We start from the raw sequence: 27,052 nt of genomic DNA on the forward strand, positions 1-27,052 counted from the left end.
GGAATGAATTCTTACCTAGTTCTGTGCAAGCAGAATGTTTGTCTAGTAAAATCATGTTCAAAATAACATTAAAGGGAATTTCAGCAGAAAGAATTAATTATTAATTTAGCCTTTCTGAAATTTGCTTTTTCGTATATTGAAATTTGAGAAAAAATATGCCTATGTTGTTTGAATCTTAAAATTAGTTATTAATGGCTTGTGAATATTTGATGTTTTTTGTGATTCACTCATTCCTTCAATTCATACTTATTAAGCACCTACCATGGGCAAAGCTCATTCCTATGCACTGGAGGTAGAGCGATGAGTCAAGCATACTGGCCATGATTCTTTCATTTTTACAATATGATTCCCCTTTGCCTCAGAAAGACGAATGCCTCTAACCATTGAGTAAAAGTAGAAGATACTTTTTAAATTATATGCTGAATCAGCACTGGGTGGTTTTCAGAGTTTGATTTGGGAGCTCTCAAACTTAAACAGAGTATTTATTTAAAATGTTGTGTATATAACTAGAACATTCACGTAACACTTAATAAGTGTTAAGTACTATACCATGACTCTGAAATGTTTATTCCTTTAGTTTTTACAACAATTACGTAATCACTATCTCCATTTTATAAATTAGAATACAGAAAGACCTATACATTAGGAAACTCATTCTAGTTGTATATTATAAAATGGCTTATATAGGCTTTAAACATAGACAATTTATCTACAAGTCCATAATCCAACTGTTATGCCGTATTGCTTCCTAGATTTTCCAAGATATTTGACCCTGCTATTATTCTACTGAAAAAAAAATATAATTACTCTTTTGAAAAGTGTGATCAATATTCAGGTCTATAGACTCAATATTCAAGTTTTACAGACCATTGGGATCATAAGCAATGACTTGATCATTTGGACATGGCAGACACCTGAGATTCAGTCTGTAGGACTGAACATAAAAAATTAATAAGAGAACATTTATTATCTGATTTCTTATTTACAGAACATTGTGTCACATATTTAAATGTTTATATGTATCCAGACAATAGAAAATCCTTTTCCATTTGTCTATCGGCATTTCCTTATAAAAACATCTAGTCCTTATTATTTTTTCCAGTTTCATCTCTTCTTAATGGTTTCCAACCTCTCAACCTATCAAATCTACTTTTCTTTTCCAGCACATCTGTTATGAAGAACAATTCATGTAAATTTGCCATATGAATTTTTAAAATTGAATTTTTATTTTTTGTGTGTTGATAATTTGAGAGACAATTTTTTCAATTATTCTATCAATCGTCTTAAAAGGAAAACACATAGGCTTTCATACAGTCACATAAGAGCATAACACATCTTAGGGAAAAATGATAATTCTTTCAAGAAAAATGATTGTTTAGATTTGGTCAAAAGGTGTTTTTGAGTTTGCACAATAAATAGTTGTATTAAATCACTGAAGTAAATCTTTATTCCTTGTTGACTCATTTCTAATTGTTCTAAATTTTTAAAAAAATATATGAATACTTCTGGGACACATGGGTGGCTCAGCTGGTTAAGCATCTGACTTTGGCTCAGGTCATGTTCCCACAGTTTGTGAGTTCAAGACCCATGTTGGGCTCTGTGCTGACAGCTCAGAGCTTGGAGCCTGCTTCAGATTCTGTGTCTCCCTCTCTCTCTGTCCCTCCCCCTTTCCTACTGTGTCTTCCTCTCTCTCACAAAAAATAAACATTAAAAAAATAATAAAATATGTGAATACTTATTATCTTAACACACAAAGATATTTGGTATGCAGAGAAATAGAATCAAGTACTCTGAATTAATCTCCCTCAGAAATTTGAAACTCAACAGTTTGTGACTATTTATGTTCCATGAAACAGTGTTCATTGTTCTTCTAAGCAGTGATCATATCACAAACTGAAGGTGGGATTTCTAAACATTTTAGCAACTCCTGTAATTATTTCTAATCATTTCTAATTATTTTGGAGTCAGTATCAATGGAAGCTTGCTGTCAAACAGTGGAACACATAAAGATTTTGTCCACCACATACATTAATCAAAGGCAAATCCACATCCTTAAAATTTCAGAGATGTGGGCAATTAAAAAAAAAAAAAACTTTGATATCTTTGCTTTCACATAGTTGGGACAGACAGATCTGAGGAGTGGCGAGAATTGGGCACAACAGAGGATGTGTTCTCATCTTCATTCTCCTGATGTGCTCTGTCCCCTGAATGGCCGCCTCCCCATGTGCACGGAGGCTGTAAGAAATGAGCAGGTCTTATTTTGGATCAGAGAACCACAGAGGCAGCAGTGGGTGGCTTCGTGGCTTCTACAGGTTTTCCGTGCCACCTTTCCTAAAAATCTAAACATGAGGGAGTGGTGTTTCCGCTCTCACATTCGTGGGTGTTGAGGGTGGCACGGATGTCAGATGACTCTCAGACTTCCTGGGTCAGTGTCGTTATGGGAGTAGTGTTTTGAGATTCAAGCCTGATATCCTGTATTGAGTGTTTGCCTTGAGTTTTGAATTCTTGGGACAGCTCGACTGAAATTGGCTTTCTTCCTGTTTTTGTTTTGTTTTGTTTTGTTTTGTTTTTAGATTGTCTTTAGGGCAAAGCGTGGTGTCAGTTACATGGGAGATGTAGCAGTGGATGACATTTCTTTTCAAGATTGCTCCCCGCTACTTAGCCCTGCCAGAAAGTGTACCGCTCAAGAATTCATGTGTGCAAACAGGCACTGCATTGCAAAGGACAAGCTGTGTGATTTTGTGAACGATTGCGCTGATAATTCAGATGAGTCCCCTTTCGTTTGCAGTAAGTGGAAGTTTTCTGTTTCCTTACTTTTGCCTTTATCTCCTACGTAGAACCTCACACTGTCTGTGGTGTGTTAACTGTTGAAACATATGAAAAGCGCATTTGGGTCTGCAACCAGAGCAGGTGAGGTGACTGACCTATTTAAATACATTTCTTTCTTTTTCTCAGTACTTAATTTAGAACTGTAATTCATTTAAAACAAGTTGTTGAGGGGCGCCTGGGGGGCTCCGTCGGTTAAGCGTCCGACTTCGGCTCAGGTCATAATCTCATGGTTTGTGGGTTGGATCCCCGCATCGGGCTCTGTGCTGACAGCTCGGAGCCTGGAGCCTGCTTCAGATTCTGTGTCTCTCTTTCTCTCTGCCCCTCTCCCATTTGCTCTCTTTTTCAAAAATAAATAAAAAGCAAACAAACAAAAACATTAAAACGAGTTTGTGGGGGCACTTAGGAGGCTCAGTCGGTTAAGTGTCCAACTTCAGCTCAGGTCATTATCTCACCATTCATGAGTTCAAGCCCCTCATGAGGCTCACTGATGTCAGCACAGATCCTGGTTTGGATCTTCTGTCCCCCTCTCTCTCTGCCCCTCTCCCACTCATGCTCACTCTCTCTCACAAATAAACAAACATTAAAAAAATAAAACAAGTTGGTGGCTTCGTGTATTTGAGGTAATTGGCAATAAATTGGGAAACAGGTATCTTCAAAGACAAGCAGAATGGAAACAAGTATTTTTCATGGGAAAGCAAGTTTTGGAAGAAAGACAAGGAAAGCATCGATCGAAGCCAATTCATGCCAGGTTGCCAGGCCTCTATGCTTTGATACATTTTAGAGAATTGCCATTCCTTTATGTATTATGAGATGTGATAAACTGTTAAAAAAATAACAAACCAAAAAAATAAATACCCAAATAATATATTAGACAAAGTGATCTTCTATAGGATATGCATTATCAGTTATATGATATTGTAGGAGGTCAACTCATAATAAACAGCACCTATTAAAATACCCTTAGCTAAATGGGCCATATGTATGCTCATTTGGGTAAGTCTGTAAAGTGTGCAATACAGTCTAGTTATTACCTTATTTCATTGCAAATGAGGTGAATACTGACTGTCAAAATGAAGATTGACAAATTATTCTACTTACTAGTAATAATTTCTGAGCAAGAATATTATAGTTTGAGCCTTTTTTTTTTTTTTTTTTGTAGAACCAAATCTGGAATATCTAGAACTACCTCAGTGTCCTAAAAGCTCACTTTTATATAGAACTTTTATATTTCAGAGCCCTTTTATCTACTAATCTCTATCTACCTGATCTTCCTAGAAACCCTGCGGGGTAAGTGGGACAGATATTATTGGTGCATTACATAGATGAAGCTGTCAACAGACATGGTTAAGATTTTGTCAAAGTTTTTTAAGACTGATGTTGTCCAAATTGGCCCTAAAATCGGGTGCTTTATGATTCACTGCTTTGCCCCAGCTACCATTCCACCTCTGTGTAAAACTGAATCTTAAAAATATAAAAAAGTTGTAGATGTAGAAGTACTATTTATATCATGTAACTGTGTTTTTTTTTTTAAATGTGTTATTTATTTCTGAGAGAGAGAGACAGTGTGAGCATGGGAGGGTCACAGAGAGAGACACACACAGAATCTGAAGTAGGCTCCAGGCTCTGAGCTAGCTGTCAGCACAGAGCCCGATGCGGGGCTTGAACCCACAAACTGTGAGATCATGACCCGAGCCAAAGTCAGACACCTAACCAACTGAGCCACCCAGGTGCCCCATCATGTAACTGTTTTTTTTACTTGTGGATTGTTTCTTACAATACCTGTTGTTATCACAGATGAACCAAGCAAAACTATTTGGTGAATCTTGAATTCATATTAATCTTTACCTTATAAATATTTTCTGCATACTTAGTTACTTTCTGCATCTTCATTGTCATTTTCATTTCAGTATCACAGAACTCTATTAGGTTATAAAATAGAACAGACATTTTGCTTTTGAATTTTTTTAGTCATGTTGCAAATGTATCTCTTTCTCAAGATAAAATTTAATGCAATTTTTAAATATTTATTTAAAAAATTGTTAAATGTTTTATTTATTTCTGAGAGAGAGAGAGGCCACGTAAACAGGGGAGGGTCAAAGAGAGAGGGAGACACAGCATCTGAAACAGGCTCCAGGCTCTGAGCTGGCTGTCAGCACAGAGCCCAACGCAGGGCTAGAACCCATGAACCGTGAGATCATGACCTGAACCGAAGTTGGACACTTAACCGACAGAGCTACCCAGGCACCCCAGTCGTTTTTAAATATTTAAAGTATAATTTATTTATGGTTAAATTTTCCCTGAACTCTTTGTATTTATGTTTTAAGTTTATAAATATTTTTAGAAATGCTTTATCAGTATTTAGGAAAGGATACTCATGCATTCAGAGAATATGAAAATCTGGGAACTTACTGTCTTGGAATTTATTGATTTTGTATAGTTGGCACACAATGTTACATTAGTTTCAGGTGCACAATAGACTGATTCAGCAACTCAGTATATTATGCCATGCTCACTACTAGTATAGTACTGTCTGTCATCAAACAATGCTGTTACCATACCACTGACTACATTCTGTGTGCTTTATTTTTCATCCCCATGATTTATTCAGTTTATAACTGGAAGCCTCTGTCTCCCACTCCGCTTCACCCATTTTGCCCATCCCCCACCCCTCCTCCCCTCTGGCAACCATGAGTCTTTTCTCTGTATTTATAGGTTTGATTCTGCTTTCTGTTTGTTTATTCATTTGTTTTTTAGATTCCACATAGAAATGAAATCATATGGTGTTTGTCTTTCTCTGACCTATTTCACATAGTATAATATTGGTATTTCTTTCATATGAAAATAGAAGTAAAAGTAATGATAGGACTTTGCAAGGAAAGTTGTACCAGAAGGTGCTTTTTTGTGACCTGATTGCAAAATCACTCTTGTTAAAGTTTTGAGTGGGGCTACTTATATCAGTGATATCGGAGCAAGACAGCTGAATTGCTTCCAGATATGATAGCATATTGAAAAAAAATCCAGCATTTTCAGTTCATTAGAAATAATCAGTGACAACAAAAAGTCAGACCAAACCCTAAGAAGAAACCCACATTTTGATATTGGTTCTCATACATTAATATGATTTTTTAAATAATTATTTTTGAGAGAGAGAGAGAAAAATGAGGGGAGAGGGAAACAATGGATCCTACCCCCTGATGTGGGTCTCAAACTCACAAACTCAGAGATCATGACCTGAGTCCAAGTTGGAAGTCTGACGCTAACTTGGCCTACTGAATCATCCAGGCACCCCCATGGGTATGATTTTTTTAAATAGCGTTGTTTATTTTTACTATGTATTTTTTTAAAGTTTATTTATTTTGAGAGAGACAGAGAAAAAGAGAGAATCCCAAGCAGGCTCTGCACCATCAGCAGGGAGCCTCTGAGCTCATGACCTGAGCCAAGACCAAGTTGGATGCTTAATCAACTGAGCCACCCAAGTGCCCCTATTATGTATTTTTTTAAGGTTATACAAGGTTTTTTTTAGCATGAGGTGGGGCCAGAACTCACTACCTTGAGATCAAGAGTTGCATACTCTTCCTACTAAGACAGTCGTTTTAAAAATTCACTGAGGGGCACCTAGGTGGGTCAGTGGGTTAGGCATTTGGCTTTGGCTCAGGACATAATCTCACAGTTTGTGAGTTAAGAGCCTGCTTCACAATTCATGTCCCCCCTCCCTTTCTACCCCTCCCCTGGTCACACATTCTCTCTCTCTCAAAAATAAATTAAAATTTTAAAAAAATCACCTATATTCCTATTTTATAGTATTAAATGTCTTATTTATAGTGTCTAAAATATGCTATATCAATTAGAGTTATTCTGTGTACAATGTAAACTTTGATGCTTTAATTAGACCTAGGAGAATAGGAAGAAAATATCTTGACAATTACCACAGAAACTGATTTCAAGAAATTTGACTGACAGTCAAAAATTTAGCCTTAAATTCCACAGTATTTGAGGTTTTTAATTTTTGGTTTCTTAAGAATTCTAGGTAAAGACTTATCAAATACCATGACTCTGAGAAAACTTCCAATGTATCATTAAGTAGAAATATACCATGAAGGAATAGTGGGAGGAATTTACAAACTCTTTTTACAGGAATGGGTTATCTCTGATAATATAATATTTTATGTTATTTTATAAAATAGTCCTTTATAAAACAAAAGTACTTGGTACTTTAAATTTCTGTAGATTAGTATAGACTCTGCAAATAAAATCTGGCAGAAAAATGAAAATGTTATTTTTGGCTTTATTAGGTAAATGACATGTCTAAAATATGGGACATGGTCAAAGAAGAAAGTGATTTATACCTCTGAAAACTTGAAAGTCTTATCTGAATGTATCTTTGCCTTTGATATAGGTGCACCTTTGGAAAGCAACCTTATTTTTTGTTTTACATATACTCCAGTTAGCATATTAATTGTCCATTCACAATTAAGAGTGTCTCAGGCATAGTGGAAATAATTTAATTCTGCACCATAAATAGTAAGGATGCTGGATATTTAATCAACATAATTAATAAATAATCTGAACCTAATGGCTAAATGTTACACTGTATTTACCATCTGGAGATACTGATTCTTTGCAAACACACACAGAATACTTACAAAAAAAAAAGAGAGATTATATTATTAAACATTAAAGTAATTGCAGCTGTTTAAATGGATTAAAGTGACATAGACTATATCTTTTTAATTAGGTTGGAAATCTATTGGAAAACAAAGGCTGAAAAATACTTATTGGTTAGGAGAAACACACTTTTAATAATAACCTATGCTTTCCCTCCAAAAACAAAACAGTAAAATAAGAAAATGTTTAAAATAACTAATAATAAAAACGATGCTTAAAAATCTTGTACCATTTAGCTAAGTGAGTACTTAGAGGAAATTTATAGACTTAAATCCTTCTTATTAGAAACTAACTACCTAATAGTGCAAATTAATGGAATAGAACATAGTTGTAAGAGACAGTTGGAAAAGACATAAAATTTAAAACCCTGTCAAGAATGATCAAGGGAAGTCAAGAAAACAAATAGCAAATTAATTTAACCATATTTATTGAGAATTTATGTGTCAAGCAGTGTTGGAGACACCTAGTTACATCAGTAAATGAAATAGACAAAAATCCTTTTTGTCATATTCTTGATTTAAACAGAAAATGTTCTCCTTTCCCCCTTCCCCCATATTTGTTTATAAAGTGAATTACAGAGTTTATTAACACTATGAGAAAATACAGAGTGGGCACCTGGGTGCTTAGTCCCTTGAGACACTGACTCTTGATTTCAGCTCAGGTTGTGATCTAAACAGTCATGTGATCAAGCTCTGCATAGGGCTTCACACTGAGATGAGCATGGAGCCTGCCTGAGATTCTCTCTTTCTCTGCCCCTCCCCCACTTGTTCTCTCTCTGTCTCTCTCTCTCACCCAAAAAAAAAAAAAAATCAGAAAACAAAAAACTTAAAAGAAAATACAGAGTAAACTGAGGGAGAAGGTAAATGAAGGAAGTGCAAATTGCGATATTAAGGAGGTGATAAGAACAGGCCTGGATGAAAAATGTGTGAGTAAATCCTTGAGGCAGGCCTGGGACTTAGCCAAAACTTGTTATTTATTTATAGCCATCCTAATGTGTATAGAGTGGAATCTCATTATGGTTTTGATTTGCCTTTCCCTACTAATAATGTTAAGCATCTTTTCTTACACTTATTAGCCATTTTGTGTGTCTTTTTGGAGGAATGTCTGTTGAAATCCTTTCCCCGTGTCTTTAGTATATTGTCTTTTACTGTTGTAGGAATTTGTATATTCTAGGTATTAACCTGTTATCAAATAGATGATTTGCAACTTTTTTTCTCATTCTGTAGGTTGTCATTTTTATTTTACTTTTTATTTTTAATAGTCTGTTTTTGAAAGCAGCTTGAGGTTCACAGCAAATCAGAGCTACCATACACATACAGCCTTGCTCATTATTAGTGTCCCTACCAGACTGAAGATTTGTTATAATCCATGAACCCGCATCAATGTGTCATTATCCCTCACAGTTCATCGTTTTCTTCGGGTTCCCTCATGGTAAAAGGATGTTTGATAAATAATATAGCACACTCTTATACTGAATTACTAAATAACAGTTTTATTAAAGTCATTATAAATATTTTAAACACATTTTTCTTACTGAATAAAATCATCCTCTAAATACCATTTTTTAGAAATATAATATAAATATGCAATTTAACTGTTCAAAAATAAACTCATCTACTCAAATCTGGGTCCAAGGACAAACAAATGTTTTGTTAGAGTTCAGTACCCACCCCAGAATCATAAGCTGCATTGTAACAACGTTCTTCGGTGAGTCATAGGTGCATTAAATTTGAGAAGCCCTAATCTAAAAAATACACAATTTTGAAAAAGTTGTCTGATGAGAGGAGAGAGCTGTTATTTTCTTCTTTATTTCTTATTGACATATGCACATATTATGAGGCTTTTAATCATTGGCAATAATTAGTGTTTAAATTAAAATAATTTCTTGTATATCTTCTTGATGAATTTAATTGATACAGTTGTATTGAACTCAGGGTTTAGTGGGTATGTATGCATTTGATTACCAGATGTAGTTTCTTGGAGATACTAAGAAAAATTTTAAATGAGCATTTATTCATTCAGCAATATTTATGGAACATCTATTATGTGAACACCACTATTATGCAGTGAACGATGTAGACAAATTTTCTGCAGTCACAGAGCTTACATTGGTTTGGTGGTCACTCTGGTGGTGCAGAGGAACACAAACAAAATAAGTAAAGTGGCACAATGTATTTCCTAATGGTAAGTGCTCTTGCAAAATGTAAAATAAAAGTGGAAAAAATGTTTGGAATGGTGGCTGTAGCTTCAAATAGGGCAGTCAGAGAAGTTCTTATTGAGAAACTAAAATTGAATAAAGAGTGAACAAAGTGGATTAAGCCAAGTTATATCAGTATTTGTGACTGAATTTTTTTAAAACAGTCAAAAAATATTTTAAAAGTCAGCAATAATTAAAACCCAATCCTTTCTGTATTATCACCATGTGAATAGCAGTGTCCTTTGGTTTCTATAAATGTGTGACTGTAATTTCCCAACACATTAGTCATCCTTTAGGACTTTGTTTTGAGTTGACTTATTTATATCCTGACTTCCCTCTCTAATTTGTTATTGCAGAATTCTCATATTTTTGAGTAAACAGATGAATTTTGGGGAAGTAGAGGGTATGGCTTGATACTATGATATGTTTTATTATTCATTGTAAGATTATATATATTGTTTGTCTATCATATCCAGTTCAGTGCTCCATCTGAAACTTTTTAGCGATTGGAATTTGTGTTCAGTTGTGGCAAAAATGAAATTCAAAGTGTAGGGTTCCCCAGTGGGAGGGTGAGAGCGCAGTAAAGCACTACACTGAAAACCACTGACCTAGACAATTACTTCCATCTTTGTCAATAATCATATAAAGTCTAAACAATTATAATTAACACTTGCATATCTGACGTTCACTTTCCATTTGTTTACTTGGTAAACATTGGGTATCTCTGATATAAGTGGCCCTGGAGCATAAACAAGCAAGAACAAGATACAACCTAAATAATTGAGGCACTGCTTGTCTAGTAAAAGAGATAGGTACAAACATCCACATTATGAATGAGAGTTAGAATAAGTACAAATCACTTTTGGAAGAGATAAGGGGAGACAGTTCAGCTATATATCAAATAATAATCCCAGCACGACCTTTCAAAAGTAATACATCAGGGGCGCCTGGGTGGCTTAGTCTGTTAAGCCTCCGACTTTCGCGTAGGTCATGATCTCGCGGTTCGTGGGTTCGAGCCCCGCGTCGGGCTCTGTGCTGACTGCCAGCTCAGAGCCTGGAGCCTCTTTCAGTCTGTGACTCCCTCTCTCTCTGACCCTCCCCTGCTCACGCTGTCTCTCTCTCTCCTAGAAAAAAAAAAAAAACATTAAAAAAAAAGTAATACATCAACTTGAAAACAGCTAGTATGTTTTTAAAGACTTTATTAATTAAAGATAGTGAATAGCTTTTGTTTTCTTTGGGAGACTGTGAGAAGGCAGGCCAGGTATCATAATGTTAAAAAAAAAAAATCAAGCTTACTGTGAGGAAGGAGCTGTCTTAAGCCTCAGAACTTCATTACTGTAGACTGGAGCTGAGTGAATGGAACTCAGAAAGCTCTCATTGTCTTTCAATGATTATCATACAGGTCCTTGATCTGAGTCTCTCAGTGTTTTAAGTGACGTGTTAGGGTAGTGTTTTCTATATTTCGAAGTAAAGTAGTAATCAGGAAAGAAACAATTTCTGTTTTGAAGCATCATTCAGTCAATTTGTGCATTGCAAATTTTCAAAAGGTTGGTATTATCAATAAAATTTTCTAAAGTATCCCCTAAAACCCTTTTTGTATGGGAACAAATATATCCTGGACTGAGCATTTGTTTTGTGAAACAGTCTGGAAAATTTTTCTTAGAGAATTTATTATTATTACTTGATAGAATAAAGAAATACAAAGGAAGTTAAATTCCCAATAACATCATCCACTGAAAACTAGAAAATGATACATTTTTTTTAACTTTGAATTTTGAAGTAATGATAAATTCATAGGAAGTTACAAAGATACTAGAGAGAAATCTTGTGTACCCTTCATGCATTTCCCTCAATGCTACTCTAGTATGATATTAAAACTGAGAAACTGACATTGGTTTAATATGCCTGTATAAATTCTATGGAAATTTATTACATGTATAAATTCATATAATCATTACCACAATGAAGATATTCCATCTTGTTAGAAAAGAAGATACTCCATCTTCATAAAGATCTTCCTTGAGCGACTCCTTTATAAGTTATACTTACTCCTACCTTCTCCGGCCTTGGGAAACTTCTACTTTGTTACCATTTTTATGGTTTGTCATTTTGGGAAAGTTATGTAAATGGAACCATACAGTATATGACCTTTTAAGACTGTTTTCCACTCAGCCTAAACTGTGGTGATCAAAATTGTACGTGTAAGTTATTTTTTCTTTTAGTGGCACTGAGTCGTGTCCCATGGCATGGATGTACTATTTTTCAGAAAGGCTGTGTTATTTTACTTTACCACCAACAATGCATGAGAGATCAAGTTTCTAGCTTGTTTGTTTGTGAGCATTTGCTATTGTAACTATTTTATTTTTGCTGTTTTATTGGTCTAGAGTAATACCTAATCATGGTTTTAATTTGCATTTTTGTCATGGTGGGTGATGTTGAATGTATTCTTGTATGTTTCTTTGCCATCTGAAATATTTCTTCATGTCTTTTGCCTATTTTCTAACTCAACTTTTTAAAATTCTTGTTTTGAAAGTTTTGTAAATATAGATCTAAGTCCCTTCACAGATAAGTAAGTGGAAAATATTTCCCCCAGGCTTTAAAAGGTCTTTTCATATTCTTAATAGGAAAAGAGCAAATGTTTTAATTTTATTTTGGTATAATCCTATTTTTTGATCTTTGCTTTTAGGGACAGTGCTTTTGATAACATATCTGAAAGTACAAAGCCTGAAGTCTCAGATTTTTTTCTATTTTTTGTTCTAAAACTTGTGTAGTAGTATATTGTATACTTAAATTTATGGCTTATGTTTTAAATTTTTATTTAAGGTGTGAGGTTTAGGTCAAGATATTTTCCCCCTATGAGTATCTGATTCCTGTGTCATGAATGATAAGACATTCTCTCTTCATTTGACTGTTTTTGTACCCTGGCTAAGTATTGGCTGTACTTGTGTAAAACTATTTCTGGGTTCTTTATTTGGTTTTACTGATCCACACACCTATTCTCCCATCAATACCACAGTCTTGTTAACTAAAGCTGGCTACATAATAGATTTTGAAATTGGGTAGAGTGATTCTTTCTAAATTTCCTCTTCTTCAAAGTCATGTTGTCTAGTTCCTTTGTCTTTTCATTTAATTTTTAGAAAAATCTTGATCTTTATATAGTTTATAAATATAGAATTTATTTGTATAGAATATATAAATTGTATTTATATATAAAATTTTGTTTAGTGTCATAAGAATTTCATGAAGCACATACGTCAATTTGGGGATGGTTACATACTTCATATGTTGAGTCTTCCAATCCATAAGCTCAGTATGTATGTCTCCTCATTATTTAGATTTCTTTTTCTTTCTTTCATCAATGTTTTGTAGTTTTCAGCATAAAAGTCCTATACATATTGTTGAGGGGTAAGGATTTACTCTGCTGTTCAAGGTTCTTCTAGCTGGACCAAGAATCAAATTGACATGAGGCAGATTAACAGGAGAAAATCAAGTTTTGTTGCAAATGTACAGACAATCAACACAGAAATGGAAATTCTAAAAACAGTAAGGCAACATGATGCTTACGTGAGCTGAGGAGATGGATAGAGGTTTGAGGTTGCAAAGGGGAGAGGGAAAATTACCAGGAAAGTGGGAGAAGATATTTGGAAAGCAAAGGTTGCCCTATTATGTAGGTGAGTTTCCGAGGCAAGGGGGAATCTCTGTTAATAGCTCTCTTCATACTACAAGCAGGCAATTGAGGGGGAGGAAGTAAAGAATTTTCCTTAATCTTCTGGGTTTGCTTTAAACGCAAAATAATGTTCCTGCCAAAGTGGCCAATCTTGGGGTGACTTGTCCTTGGCCTCTTAGAATATTTTATAAAATATACACCTAAGTGTTTAGTTTTTTTAAGGTTTAGAAATGCTATTACATTTTTTTTTTTATTTTTGAGAGAGAGAGAGAGAGAGAGAGAGCGAGCGAGCACGTGCACATATAGGAGTGTGAGCCAGAGAGGGGGAAGGAGAAAAGAGACAGAGGATCTGAAGCAGGCTCAGTGGACTTAACCACCCAGGTGCCCCAATGTATTACGTTTTTAATTTTGGTGTCTGTGTTGGTATATAGAAATACAGCTAATTTTATATATTGAACTTATATCCTGCAACCTTGCTGACTCATTTATTAGTTTTCGGAGTTTTACAATATATTCTTTAGATTTCCTCTGTAGACATATCATCTGAAAATTGGGAGTGTTTTAAGTCTTCCTTTCTGGTCTTTGTCTTTGAATATTTGGTAGAAATTTCCAGTAATAAATTGGAGCCTAGAAATTTTTTTCAGGAATTTTTTAAATTATGAGTTCGGTTTCCTTTATAGTTATGAATTTGTGCAAATTATTTTGTATTGGGTAAGTCTGTGCTTTGCAAAGAATTGGTCCATTTCATCTCAGTTGTCTAATGTGCATTTAGAGTTGTTTATATCATTCTTGCATTGTCTTTTTGATACCTACAAGGTTGGATATATCCTGTTTCATTCCTACTCTATGCAATTTATATATTCTTTCTCTTTTCTTTGATAATCATTTTTTTAAAATTTGAAAATGCCAATTAATTTAAGAGCAAACATAGCTACTAACCCTTTTATAAATACAATGCAATTTGTCAAGATATGATTCAAAGTTCAAGTAGGTGAAATTATAAAAACAAGGAATCCTAGAGTTCAAGATGGTAAAAGAAGTTAGTCCAACCTCTTTGGAATAGGATCTAACACTAAGACTTCTGTGAAGGACTCATTTTTCGCTCAATTACAATTAGTCATAAATTGTTTATCTCCATCCTAGCACGGATCACATTCTATTAAAATCTGAGAGAATTCCACTAAGACATGTTTGTTGGTCAGTCAGCCCCAACATTTAAATTGCCACTGCTAGTGATAAATGAATCACCAACCAATAAAGGCATCATTTCTATAACTTCCTCAACCTCTAACAGACAAGGTAGGTGGGAAGGGAGAATCACCCAATCCCTGCTTAAATGCTTTCACAAGAAATAGTACACTGCCTCTTTTCATCTAAGGGAAACCATTGTTATAATAATGTTTTTCCTAACATTGAATCATTATTTCCATATTTGCACAGTAGGGGTTTTTGATGATAATCTTTCTTACTAATTGTAATTCTCCATGATAAAACTTTAAGAATTGGCAGCAGGTACCATTAATTCTGCACACTTTTTCGTATTCTTCTTTCTTATGTTTGTAGTCACACTGCCTGTATAAATATTCTTGCATTCTTTAATAATATATGCACGATTTTCGACCTCTACTCTCTAGTCTTCCCCTCAATGCATGGTGTCAGTTCTCAAAATTTCCCTGAAACTTGGAAATTAAGTGTTCAGAAAATACCAGAGTACTCTAATTAGGATTAGAGCATCACAATATTCAGTATCCCCCCCCTCTTTTTTTTTCCTACTGTAACGGATTCATATAGCCTAAGAATTTTAGGAGTGTAGTTTTTATTCTTTTAATTAGTCTTATGTTGATCATGACTAAGAGCAATGAGTAGAAAGTTGGATGAATAAACAATAAATAAGGAAGATTCCAAATAGTAAGAATTACAGATAGTAGTAAAGCCCCAAAGGAAAAGGAGATCATCTGGTGAGTTTGTGGGGTATAAATATTAGCATCTGGAGCATTTGGATTAAGAGGGGAGAATAGCTAGAAATGAGTTCAGAGAGACAAGGAGGGGAATCTAGTAGTCCATGTTTAGAAATTTATGCTTTAAAAAAATTGGGGGGGCGCCTGGGTGGCTTAGTCGGTTAAGCGTCCGACTTTCGCTTAGGTCATGATCTCGCGGTTCGTGGGTTCGAGCCCCGCGTCGGGCTCTGTGCTGACTGACAGCTCAGAGCCTGGAGCCAATTTCAGAGTCTGTATCTCCCTCTCTCTCTGACCCTCCCCTGCTCACGCTGTCTCTCTCTCTCTCCTAGAAATAAATAAAAAATATTAGAAAAAAAATGGTATAACGGAGAGTCATTTTAGGATTTGGGATAGGGAAATAACATAAAATTTAGTGTTTAGAAAAATCACTCTGACAGCAGTGTAGATGACCATAATTATGAAGGTGTGGGGATCAGTCAGGAAAATAATTCTGAAAAGAAGCAATAGGTAATATTGTCAAAAATGCAAACATCAGAAAAGTACTGAGAAATCTCTTAGATTTAATAATAAGTGGGTAATTGGCAATCACCAAGTGTCATTTTCAGAAAGTGATGGAAATACAGGTTTGTAAATTACTTTTAACAAGGCAGTGATTTTATTTATTTATTTTTAAAATATTTTATTTATTTTAGAGAGAGAGAGAGACAGCATGAACAGGGGAGTGTCAGAGAGAGAAGGAGACACAGAATCCAAAGACCGGCTCCAGGCTCTGAGCAGCTGTCAGCGCAGAGCCTGACATGGGGCTCGAAACCACAAACCATGAGATCATGACCTGAACTGAAGTTGGATGCCAACCTACTGAGCTACCCAGGCACCCCAAGGGAGTGCTTTTAAATCTATCCCTCACCTGCAGTCATTCTGGATGACACCTATCTCATCTATTTACATTTAAATTGAAAGGCGGGATTTGCCACTTTTTGATATTAAAATTCCATTATCGCAGTTTCTACCAATCATTGATCCTATCCAAACTAATATAATCAGTGTAAACAGACAGTCTAGTTACATGGTTATGTACCTTCCCCATATCTTCATTCTATCACAAATCAATTTTTTCCAGTTGTATTAAGAAATAATTGACCTACATCAATTTTATAAGTTTAGTGTGTACAGCATGATGGTTTTATTTACATATATTGTGAAATGATTACTACAACAGTTTCAGCTAATATCTGCATTCTTATTTTATTGAAATGTTTATTTTTGAATGAATAGGAGATAGTGAGTGAGTGGGGGAAGGGGCAGATAGGAAGACAGAGGATCTGAAGCAGACTGTGCTGACAGCTGAAAGCTCACTGTGGGGCTTGAACTCCCAAACTGTGAGATCATGACCTGAGCCCAAGTTGGATGCTTAACTACTGAGCCACCAGGTGTCTCTATCTTCTCATTTTAGATAAGATAAACAGAAAAGAGGAAAAACGGAAAAAAAATATATTTATGATGAAAACTTAATTCTCTTAAGAACTTTTCTGTATGCCATTCAGTGCTATTAGCTGTAGTCATCATGTTGTACATTTCATTATTATTACTTGTTTCTCTTATAACTGGAAGTTAACACATTTTGATCACCTTCCTTCAATTCTTTCTCCTTCCACCCTCTACTTACAGTAACCAAAAGTCTTATCTCTTTTTCTATGAATTTTTGTTTTGTTTACATCTGACGTAAAAGTGAGATCATATTAGATTTGTCTTTTTCTGTCTGATTTTCATCCTTCAGCATAATACCTTCAAATTCCATCATTGTTGTCACAAATGGTAGAATTTCCTGTTTTTAAAAATGTTTACTTGTTTATTTTTAGAGAGAGAGAGAGGAGAGAAGGAAAGAGAGAGACTGTGGGGGGGGTGGGGCATAGGGGTGGCAGAAAGAAAGAGAATCTCAAGCAGGCTCTGGACTGTCAGCACAAAACCCAACACTAGGCTCGGTCTCATGAACTTTGGGTCATGATCTGAGCCAAAATCAATAGTCAGATGCTTAACCACCTGAACCACCCATGGGTCCCTGGATTTCTTCATTTTTTTATGGCTACGTAATATTTCTGTGTGTGTGTGTGTGTGTGTGTGTGTGTGTGTGTGTGTGTGTTTGCATGCACACAGTTTTTTTATTCATTCGTCCATTGATGGGCACTTAATTATTACAATACTGTGAACACAGGGGAACAGTTATCTTTCTGAGTTGATGTTTTTGTTTCCTTTGGATATATTTCCAGAAGTGGAATGGCTGGGTCATATAGTTCTATTTTCAGTGTATGGAAAATCCTCTATACTGTTTTCCATAGTGTTTGTAACAGTTTTCAATCTCACCAACATTGCACAAGTTTCCTCTTTGCTCTGCATTCATGCCAGGATTTATTATTTCTTTTTTTGTTTATATTGGCCATCCTATAGGCATGAGAGGATATCTCATTATGGTATTTGCATTTCTCTAATGACTATTGATGTTGAGCATGTTTGCATGTACCTGATGGCCTTTTTATATCTTCTTAGGAAAAAAGTTCAGATCCTTGATCTATTTTTAAAGTGGGTTATTTGTTTTCTACTATTAAGTTGTAGGAGTTCTTTATGTACTATGGATATTAACCCTTTGTCAGATATATGGCTTGCAAATATTTTTTCCCATTCTGTAGGTTGTCTTTTAAATTTGTTGATGGTTTTGTTTGATGCAAAAGCTTTTATATTTGATGTAGTCCCACTATTTTTTAAATTTATTTTGTTTTTTGCACTTTTGGTGTCATATCCAAAAACTGATTACCAAGTCTCATGCCAAGCAGCTTTAGTTCTATGTTTTCTTTTAAGAATATCTTAGATTCAGATCTTACATTAAGTCCTTATTTCATTTTGAGTTAATTTTTGCGACTGGTGTAAAATATGGGTCAAATTTCATCCTTTTACATGTGAATAATCAATTGTCCCAATTGTCTCTTCATTTACTGAAGAGACTATTCTCTATTGTGTATTCTTGGCCCCCTTGTCAAAAACTAACCCTATGGGCTTGCGTTATTTTGGGGGGCTCAATTCTAGTCCATTGGTCTACTTGTCTGTTTTTATGCCAGTATCATACTGTTTTGGTGACTATAACTTTATGCTATAGCTAAAATCAGGAAGAATGATGCCTCCTGCTTTGTTCTTCTTTCTCATCATTTCTTTGGTTACTAGGGATCTTTTTGTGGCTCCATATACATTTAGGAGTGCTTTTTCTACTTCTGTGAAAAGAAGAAGAAAATTTCTGTGAAATTTCCATCAGAATTTTGATAGGGATTGAATTATGAATCTATAGATGGCTTTTTGTAGTATTGACATTCTAACAATATTTATTCTTACAGTCCATGAATATGGGGTACCTTTCCATTTATTTATGTCTTTTAAATAAATGTTTTTGTTTGGCTCATTTTTAATATTTTTCTGTTCTCTATTTTATTTGTTTCCATTCAAATATATTTTTTCCTTTCTTTTGCTAAATTTGGGCATAATATTTTTTCTAGTCCAATAAAGGTGTAGAATTAAGTTGTTTATTTAATATTTTCTTGCTTAATGTAGGTATTATGGACTTCACTCTGAGACTTGTTTTTTCTGCATCTCACAAGTACATTGTGTTTTCTTTATTGTTTGTCTTGAGAAACTGTTTTATTCCCCTTTTAATTTCCTTTATGAATTATTGTTTATTCAGGAGAGTGTTAATTTTCATGTGTTCATGAATTTTCTAGTTTTTCTCTTGTTCTTAATTTCCAGTTTCATACCACTCTGGTCAAAAAAGGTACTTCAGTCTTCTTGAATTCACTAAGATTTGTTTTGTGGTTTAGTCTAGAAAATATTTTATGTGCACTTGAAAAAAGTGTGTATTTTGCTGTTGTATGGAATGTGTTATATATGTTTGTTAGGTCCATTGGTATGTGGTATTATTCAAGTCCACTGATTCCTTATTGATTCTCTATCTAGATTATCTATTGATTGTTAAGAGCTGATATTGAAGTGCCTATGTATTATTGTATTAATGTTTATTTTTCCTTTTAGCTTTGTGTTTGTTTCTTATATTTAGGTGCTGCAACTTCAGACTCGTAAATATTTGCAGTTTATACCTTTCTGATGTATTCACCCCTTTATCATTGCATAATGATCTTTTCTTTTTGTGCCAGTTTTACTTTAAAATCTATTTTGCCTGATAAAAGTATACCTACCCTTGCTTTATATTTAAATTTGTTATTATTATTATCAGTTATCATTTACTTGAAGCATCATTTTCCAGCACTTTAATCTCAGTCTATGTGCCTTTAAGGCTGAAATGAGTCTTTTAGGCAGGATATTGTTGGACTTTTTTTTTTTTTTTTTTTTTTTTTTATCTATCTAGCCTTTCTAAATCTTTAAATTGGAGAATGTAGTCCACTTACATTACTCTAGGTAAGTATTTACTGTTGATATTTTGTAGATCCACTGTTCTTTCTTATCTTGTCTCTTTTGTGTTTTGATGTCTTTTGATATTAGCGTGCTTTGACATCTTTTGTGTTCTTTTGTGTTTTTACCACAGAATTTCCTTTGTGTTTACAATGAGGCTTACATAAAATTTCTTAAACTTTAGCACCTTATTTTAAACTAACACAACTTAACTTTTTATCATTAGTAAATTTTATACTTTTCCTTCCCTCCTTTACATTTTTAAAAATATGTTTGTTTATTTTCGAGAGGGATAGAAAGACCGAGCAGGGGAGGGACAGAGAGAGAGAGAGAAAGAGGGAATCCATTGCAGAGCCCAACACAGGGCTCAACCCAAAACCTATATTATGACTTGAGCCGAAATCAAGAGTTGGAATATCAGCCAGCTGAGCCACACAGGTACCCCTCTCCCCCTTACATTTTTAAATTTATGTAATATACATGTTTTTAAAATACTATGTAAGAAATAAGAGATTATGGTAGTTACGGTAATTTCATTATATTTTTAAAACTTTAAACTAGAATTGTATGGGGCGCCTGGGTAGCTCAGTTGGTGAAGTGTACGACTTTGGCTCAGGTCATGATCTCACGGTTCGTGGGTTTGAGCTCTGAATCGGGCTCTGTGCTGAGAGCTAGCTCAGAGCCTGGAGTCAGGTTAAGATTCTGTATCTCCCTCTTTCTCTGACTCTCCCCTGTTCATGCTGTCTCTCTCTCTCTGAAATAAATAAAACATAAAACAATTTTTAAACTAGAATTGTAAATGAATTATGCATCACTATTAGCATGTTGCCTCATCTAACTATAATTACATAGTTACCATTACCAGAGAGATTTACCTTTTATGTTTTATGGTTTTGTTATTAATTAGCATTCTTTCACTTTCACTCAACTCCCTTTAACATTTCTTGTAAAGCAAGTCTGGTGATAATATACTCCATCATCTTTTGTTTGTTTGAGAAAATCTTTATTCCTCCTTCATTTCTGGAGGACAGCTTTGCTGGGTATAGAATTCTTGGTTGACATTTATTTATTTATTTATTTTTTTCAAAATGTTACCTATGTTATCCCATTCTCTCCTGGCCTGAATAGTTTATGTTGAGAAATACACTAAAGTCTTGTATAGGTTCCCTTATTTATAGCTTTTCTTTATTCTCTTATTGCTCTTAAAATTTTTTCTTTGTGTTTGAATTCCAACAATTATAATTAAACTGCATCTCAGCCTTGCCTTATTAAGGTCCAATGTATTCGTAGTCCTTTGGATGTTATGAATCTGGATGATCATTTCTCTCCCAGGCTGGGCAGGTTTTCAGCCATTATCACTTTAAGTATACTTTCTGTTTTTTTTCTTTATCGCCTTTTTCTTTAATTCCCATAATGTACATATTTTTTTCTTTTCATTGTGTTCCATGTCCCATAGACTTCATTCACTCTTTTTCATTTTTTTCTTCTTGCTCTTTTGACTGAATAATTTCTACTGTCTTAATCTTCAGGTAGCTGATTCTTTCTTCTGCATGGTTGAATATATTTGAAACTGGTTGCTTTTTCTAACCATAAAAAAGAGAAAGTGAAATTATATAGTTACAGCTTTTGAACTTTACCAGTCAATACAAAGCTAATTGATTTTATTTTTTTTAAAGAAATGCCCTTTTTCTTAAAGTTTATTTATTTATCTTGAGGGGGAGGGGAGAGAAAGGGAAAGAGTATCCCAAGCAGACTCTGCACCATTAGTGCAGAGCCTGATGCAGGGCTTGAACTCACAAACTGTGAAATCATGGCCTGAGCCAAAATCAAGAGTCAGGCGCTTAACTGACTGAGCCACTCAGGAACCCCTAATTAGTTTTATTTTAACTAAAATAAAGAGGTCCATATAAAGCAAGTTGGTTTTGTTTTAAGTAACATAAAGTAATACCAAACTTTTTAAGAGAGTTTTCTCCTTAAATTTTGAACAAAAGAAGACCTATTTACACGTTCTTCGTCCCCCCAAAATCATTTTCCAGAAGTAAGAGACAACATTATATAAAAAGAAAGCAAGAAGCTCCATTTTGGCTCATGTAGGACTATCATGGACTGACATTCCCTGCTGAAGTACAGGGTTAGGGCACACACATAGCCAAGAAGATTCTAGGAGTTGGGGCTAGTTGACAGGTATAAGTTTATTGTTTTGAGTTGTTTCTATTATGATTGCTTTGAGTTCTGTTACTTGAAGAGTCATAGTACAAGGAAGAAAGAGTTGCACCTCAGTATAAAAGGTTAAATTAATTATAATCTGCTATGTACTAGAAATTGGAATATGACTAATATGTGACCTCCAGATACACCTGTTACACAAAGTACCAAATAATATTGAATGAGCCAAAGGAAACCTTTGTACCATATTGACAATAACCAGCTCTGTAATATTACTTAAATATTGACTAGTGAACAGCAATAAAAAATAGGAACATCATTGGAAGGATCTAGTTCTTCTGAAATGTTACGTTATTATAGATTGTATAAAATATTACTAGAATGCCATAAGAGAGAAAAGGGGAGAAAAGATTAAGGTGAAATTGGATAAAATGCGATCTATAAAATAGGATAATTTAAAGTTTCTTTATTGTTTATTTTTATTAAAAAAATTTTTATTCATTTTTGAGAGACAGAGAGAGACAGAGTGAGTTGGTCAGGGGCAGAGAGAGAGAGACACACAGTCTGAAGTTGGCTCCAGGCTCTGAGCTGTCAGCACAGAGCCTGATGTGGGGCTCAAACTCATGAACAGCAAGATCATGACCTGAGCCAAAGTTGGACACTTAACTGACTGAGCCACCCAGGCACCCTATCTTTTTTATCTTATTATCTATAAGATAATCTATAACTTCTTAAAGTCTGTAAGAACTTAATAGGATAAAAAATAACAAGAATTCTAAGAAAAAAAACTACAATCCTAAATGAAATTTTAAGCAGGAATGGCTTCAGAGAAGTGTGGATTATTGCCAAGGAGACTAAATTTGAAAGTTCTAGGACAGAGAAGAAATCAAAGAGATGAAGGACTGAGAGGAAATAATCAATATGACAGAGGATGAAAATTAATTCTGTATATAATTAATAATGACAGGACAGTAGGGCATATGTAAAACAACTAATAGTTAAGATATGTAGGATAGATGGCTTTCATAAAATTAAAAGTATTTAAGCTACTTAAATTGAGTTGCATTAAGAACTAATCAGTAAATTTTATCAAAGGAGTATTGTTAGTGACATTTTAAGTAAGTGTTGATATTGATGTAAGCAAATAAAAATATGGACAAAGATTTTTAATGTAGTGAAAGGTTAATCAATTCAGAATTAATTTCTGACTCAAAATTACTTAGTGTTAAAATATGAAGTCTAAAATTAAGATGTAATTTTGAAGATTTCTAGCTCAAATAATATAACTAATTACATAAAACTAAACTGTTTGCAGTATAACAAGAAAAATATGAATATCCAATTCTTAAACCATATTTCAATATATCTTTGTTTTTTTCTGGTTAGATAAACAAAAGCGTGTACATTAACTAGCTAGTTCATTCACTTGTCCCTTGAATAACACAAGAGTTATGGTTGCTGGCCCCTCCCCCCATACACATGCATATAATTTTTACTTCCCTCAAATTTAACTAATAGTCTGCTATTGGCTGGAAGCCAAACCAATAGCATACACAGTATTAATACATATTTTATGTATGTTAAAGTTAAGTAGAGAAAAGGGGCGCCTGGGTGGCTCAGTCGGTTAAGCATCTGACTTCAGCTCAGGTCATGATCTCACAGTTTGTGGGTTCGAGCCCCACATCAGGCTCTGTGCTGATGGCTCAGAGCCTGTTTCAGATTCTGTGTCTCCCTCTCTCTCTGCCCCTTCCCCGCTCATTCTCTATCTCTCAAAACTGAATAAATGCTAAAAAAAATAAAAAAAAAATAGAGAAAAGACAATGTTATGTAGAAAATCATAAGAAAAAGAAAATATATTTATAGTACTGTACTATGTTTATAGAGAAAACAATGTATAAGTGGACATAGTTCACGTTGGCATGTGTGAGTTTGCATAGTTCAAACTTGTGTTGTCCAAGGACCAACTGTAAAGGCATAGAGTATTTGAAAAGTATGATAAATAGCATTAAATTAATACCTATATCTGGAACTTTGAACCTTAAAAGTGAAAGCATTTCTTATAACTGTATTCATTACATTTACAAATGTGTCATGATTTAGCAAATAATTTAATACATTTACTATATAGGTTATAAACATTACATCATTTAGTCAAAATATGGTAAAACCATACATTAATTTAAAAGTTTAAGCTAACATGCCAGGGCAACTAGATACATAATTTTTTTACTCTTTTAAATAATTTCTGAATAAAAGAGAAAAAAATGTACTTAATATGCTACAATCAAAAAAGTATATGTAAAATATGATTAAAAATAAATATGAATAGTTTAAATATCATGACATAAAGGATGCAAGCATACTTGCATACTTTTACCAAGAGAGGTTCGTATCTCTGTATCTCTGTCTATCTGAGTGTGTGTCTGTATCTAGATAGATATAAGAGGAAGAGGAGGATTTATTTCTATATTTATCTAACAAATGTGTGTATATTATGAATACTTAGTATTGAAACAAATTAATAAGCAAATCAGAAAACATAAAACATTAGAATGGAGAATAATTTTAGGAAGGACCTGTGCTTCCATCTGTCAGATAAAAGCTGTTACTGCTCTTGTTCCATTTTCAAAAACAACTATAGAATGGGACATAATATGTGAGACAAATATTTTCAGACATTTCACAGTTTGTAGCTTAGGGCTGTGATACTTGAGAGATGGGAATATAAAAGGTGAGCTCCATGGTTGCCCCAGAATTGTCACAGATTTCTGCATGAGCAAAGTTTTTGTATCACAGAGTAGAGGTAGAGTTAAAAAAAAATTAGTAATAGTGTCACTAAGTTGAGAGAGAAATAGAATTTTTGGATGCTCTAGTGGTTGACTATCTGAGCAAAGGAAACTGGTCCCTGTGTTGCCCTAGGATATTTTGTGGTGATGTACTACAGGTCCGTGGCTGACAGTTAGACTGTCTGTGCACACGGTACCACCTTCTAGGAGAGATGTTATGCTGCAGGCTCAGGACAAAATGTTTATAACAAAAGCAAGCAATTTGGGGGATATTAAAGTTCTAGTTCAACCAGTATCGAAAGGGCCCACAAAAGGGTCCCAAGTTATGAATACAGAGCATAATGTAGGATTAAGTGGAAAATTTAATATACCTAACCAAAAAAATAAGTCTGATCAGATGAAAAGGAGTCAAGAATTAACTGTTTGTAAAAAATATAACACATTTTTAGGGAACATGACATAATTCAAATTTGCTATAATGTATCATCTACAATCCCAGCATATAAGTAAAAAGGAAAAAATACACATATCAAGAAACAGGAAAATTAACATACATTTGAGAGAAGAGAAATAGTCAATAAAAATTGAACCTAAGGTAATGGAAAACTTAGATTTAGTAAACAAGGGATTTAAAGCAGGTATTGCAAATGTGTTTGAAGATTTAAATAAGAATACAGTCATTGGAACAAACAGATAGGACCTCAGCATAGAAATGAAAATGAAGAATGAGGAGAAGAAAAAGAAGATGGGGGAAAAAGAAGAGAAGGAGGTAAAGGAAAAAGGAAGAATAATATAACAAAGAACCAAAGGGAACTTCTGGATTAAAAAGTGCAATATCTAAAATAAAATTTACTGGATGGACTTAAAGGCATACAGAGACAACAGAAGAAAGATCATTGAACTTGAAGACAGATCTACTAATTAGAAGTTACCTAATTAAGAAGAGAGGAAAAAAAAAAGAAAATATACTGACCAATGCCTTAGTGCTCCATAGAATTCCATCAAATATTCTTATGTACATGTAAATGAAGCAGCACAAGTATATGGGGAAAAATGAGGCGGCAAAATAGGCAGCTTGGATTTTTCTCTCTCTCTCTGCCTCTCCCCTCCCCACTCTCCCAGAAATTTGTTCTGAGAATAAATAAAATAAATAAATGTTAAAATAAATAAATAGATTAAAATGTTCTGTTAAAAATAGTGAATATAATATATACAGAGTATCTAAATTGATACAGGAGTTTTGAAAAATTAAAAATAGTAAAAGAAACTTGTATTATGATAAAGTAGTCAGTTATCAAGGTATAAGTCAGAAATGTGCATGTATAATGGAACCTTAAAATGCATGAAATAAAGTATGGTAGAATTAAAATAAAAATAGAAATATTAATAATTATAGCCATATCACAGTCCTAATTACCTTCTTTCTTATAACTAGGTAAAATATTCAGTGTGTCAACAAGAATACCACAGATATAATCTTGGGTCCTTCTCAGTACCTCATATCAGGAGGCAGGATATTAATACGTCCTAATATTTTTGATGTTTACATTGAACACCTGCTACTAGAATTTTCAGGACAGTTGAATAAAAGGGGTGCATTTGGACTACTTTACCCTGTTTCCAGTCTGAGGTTGAAATTATTCAATATTTCTCTTGAAATATGACACTACCTACAAGTTTTTCACGGGTCACTTTTTTTCACTTTGAGAGAGCTCCCTTCTATTGCTCATTTACATCAAGTTTTATCATAAGGAAGTGTTGAATTTTATCAGTGCCTTTCCTGCATCCAGATGAAGGCATAATATGATTTTTCCCTTTGGTGTTAAAGTGGTGAATTACATTATTTGCTTTTTGAGCATTAAGTCAAGTACATTTCTTGATAAAATGTATTGTTAAAAAGTTGACACCTATATTCATGGGGGATATTGGTCCCTAGATTTCAGTCCTAGCAGCTGATTGTCTGACTTTGGCATTGGCCTTATACTGGCTTCATAAAGAGAGAAGAGTTCTCTTTTCCTGATGTCCTGAGAGTTTGTGTTAGTTGGTACCATTTCACCCTTATGATAGATTTTACCCACCAATCCAACTGAAATTAAAGTTGGGTTTGGGGGAGAAGTGTTATTTTGAATTCAATTTTGGTAATAGAGTGTCATTTAGTTTTGTTTCACTTTTAAGGTGTTGTTTTACAGGTATTTTCTGATTTCTTTCAAGTTGTTAATTTTTTAGTATAAATTTATTCATCACAGTTAATTTCTTTCTATTCTTCAAAAATCAGGGTTTCTGGTGCTGTGCTACCCTTACAACTTTTCTATAAGTGTGAATTTATTTAAAAATAAAA

General features: G+C 34.1%; 1 protein-coding gene across 1 annotated transcript in view; it reads left to right on the forward strand.

Annotated features, from left to right (window-relative positions):
- MALRD1 (MAM and LDL receptor class A domain containing 1) overlaps positions 1 to 27,052 on the forward strand; it is an 800,662-nt gene that overhangs the window by 331,239 nt on the left and 442,371 nt on the right. The window contains 1 exon segment of the mRNA XM_039216734.1: positions 2,574 to 2,787. Within this exon segment, the coding sequence (XP_039072665.1) occupies positions 2,574 to 2,787 (214 nt within the window).

This window comes from Hyaena hyaena, unplaced genomic scaffold (genome assembly GCF_003009895.1).
Source record: "Hyaena hyaena isolate Hyena2069 unplaced genomic scaffold, ASM300989v1 scaffold_656, whole genome shotgun sequence".
Taxonomy (NCBI): domain Eukaryota; kingdom Metazoa; phylum Chordata; class Mammalia; order Carnivora; family Hyaenidae; genus Hyaena; species Hyaena hyaena.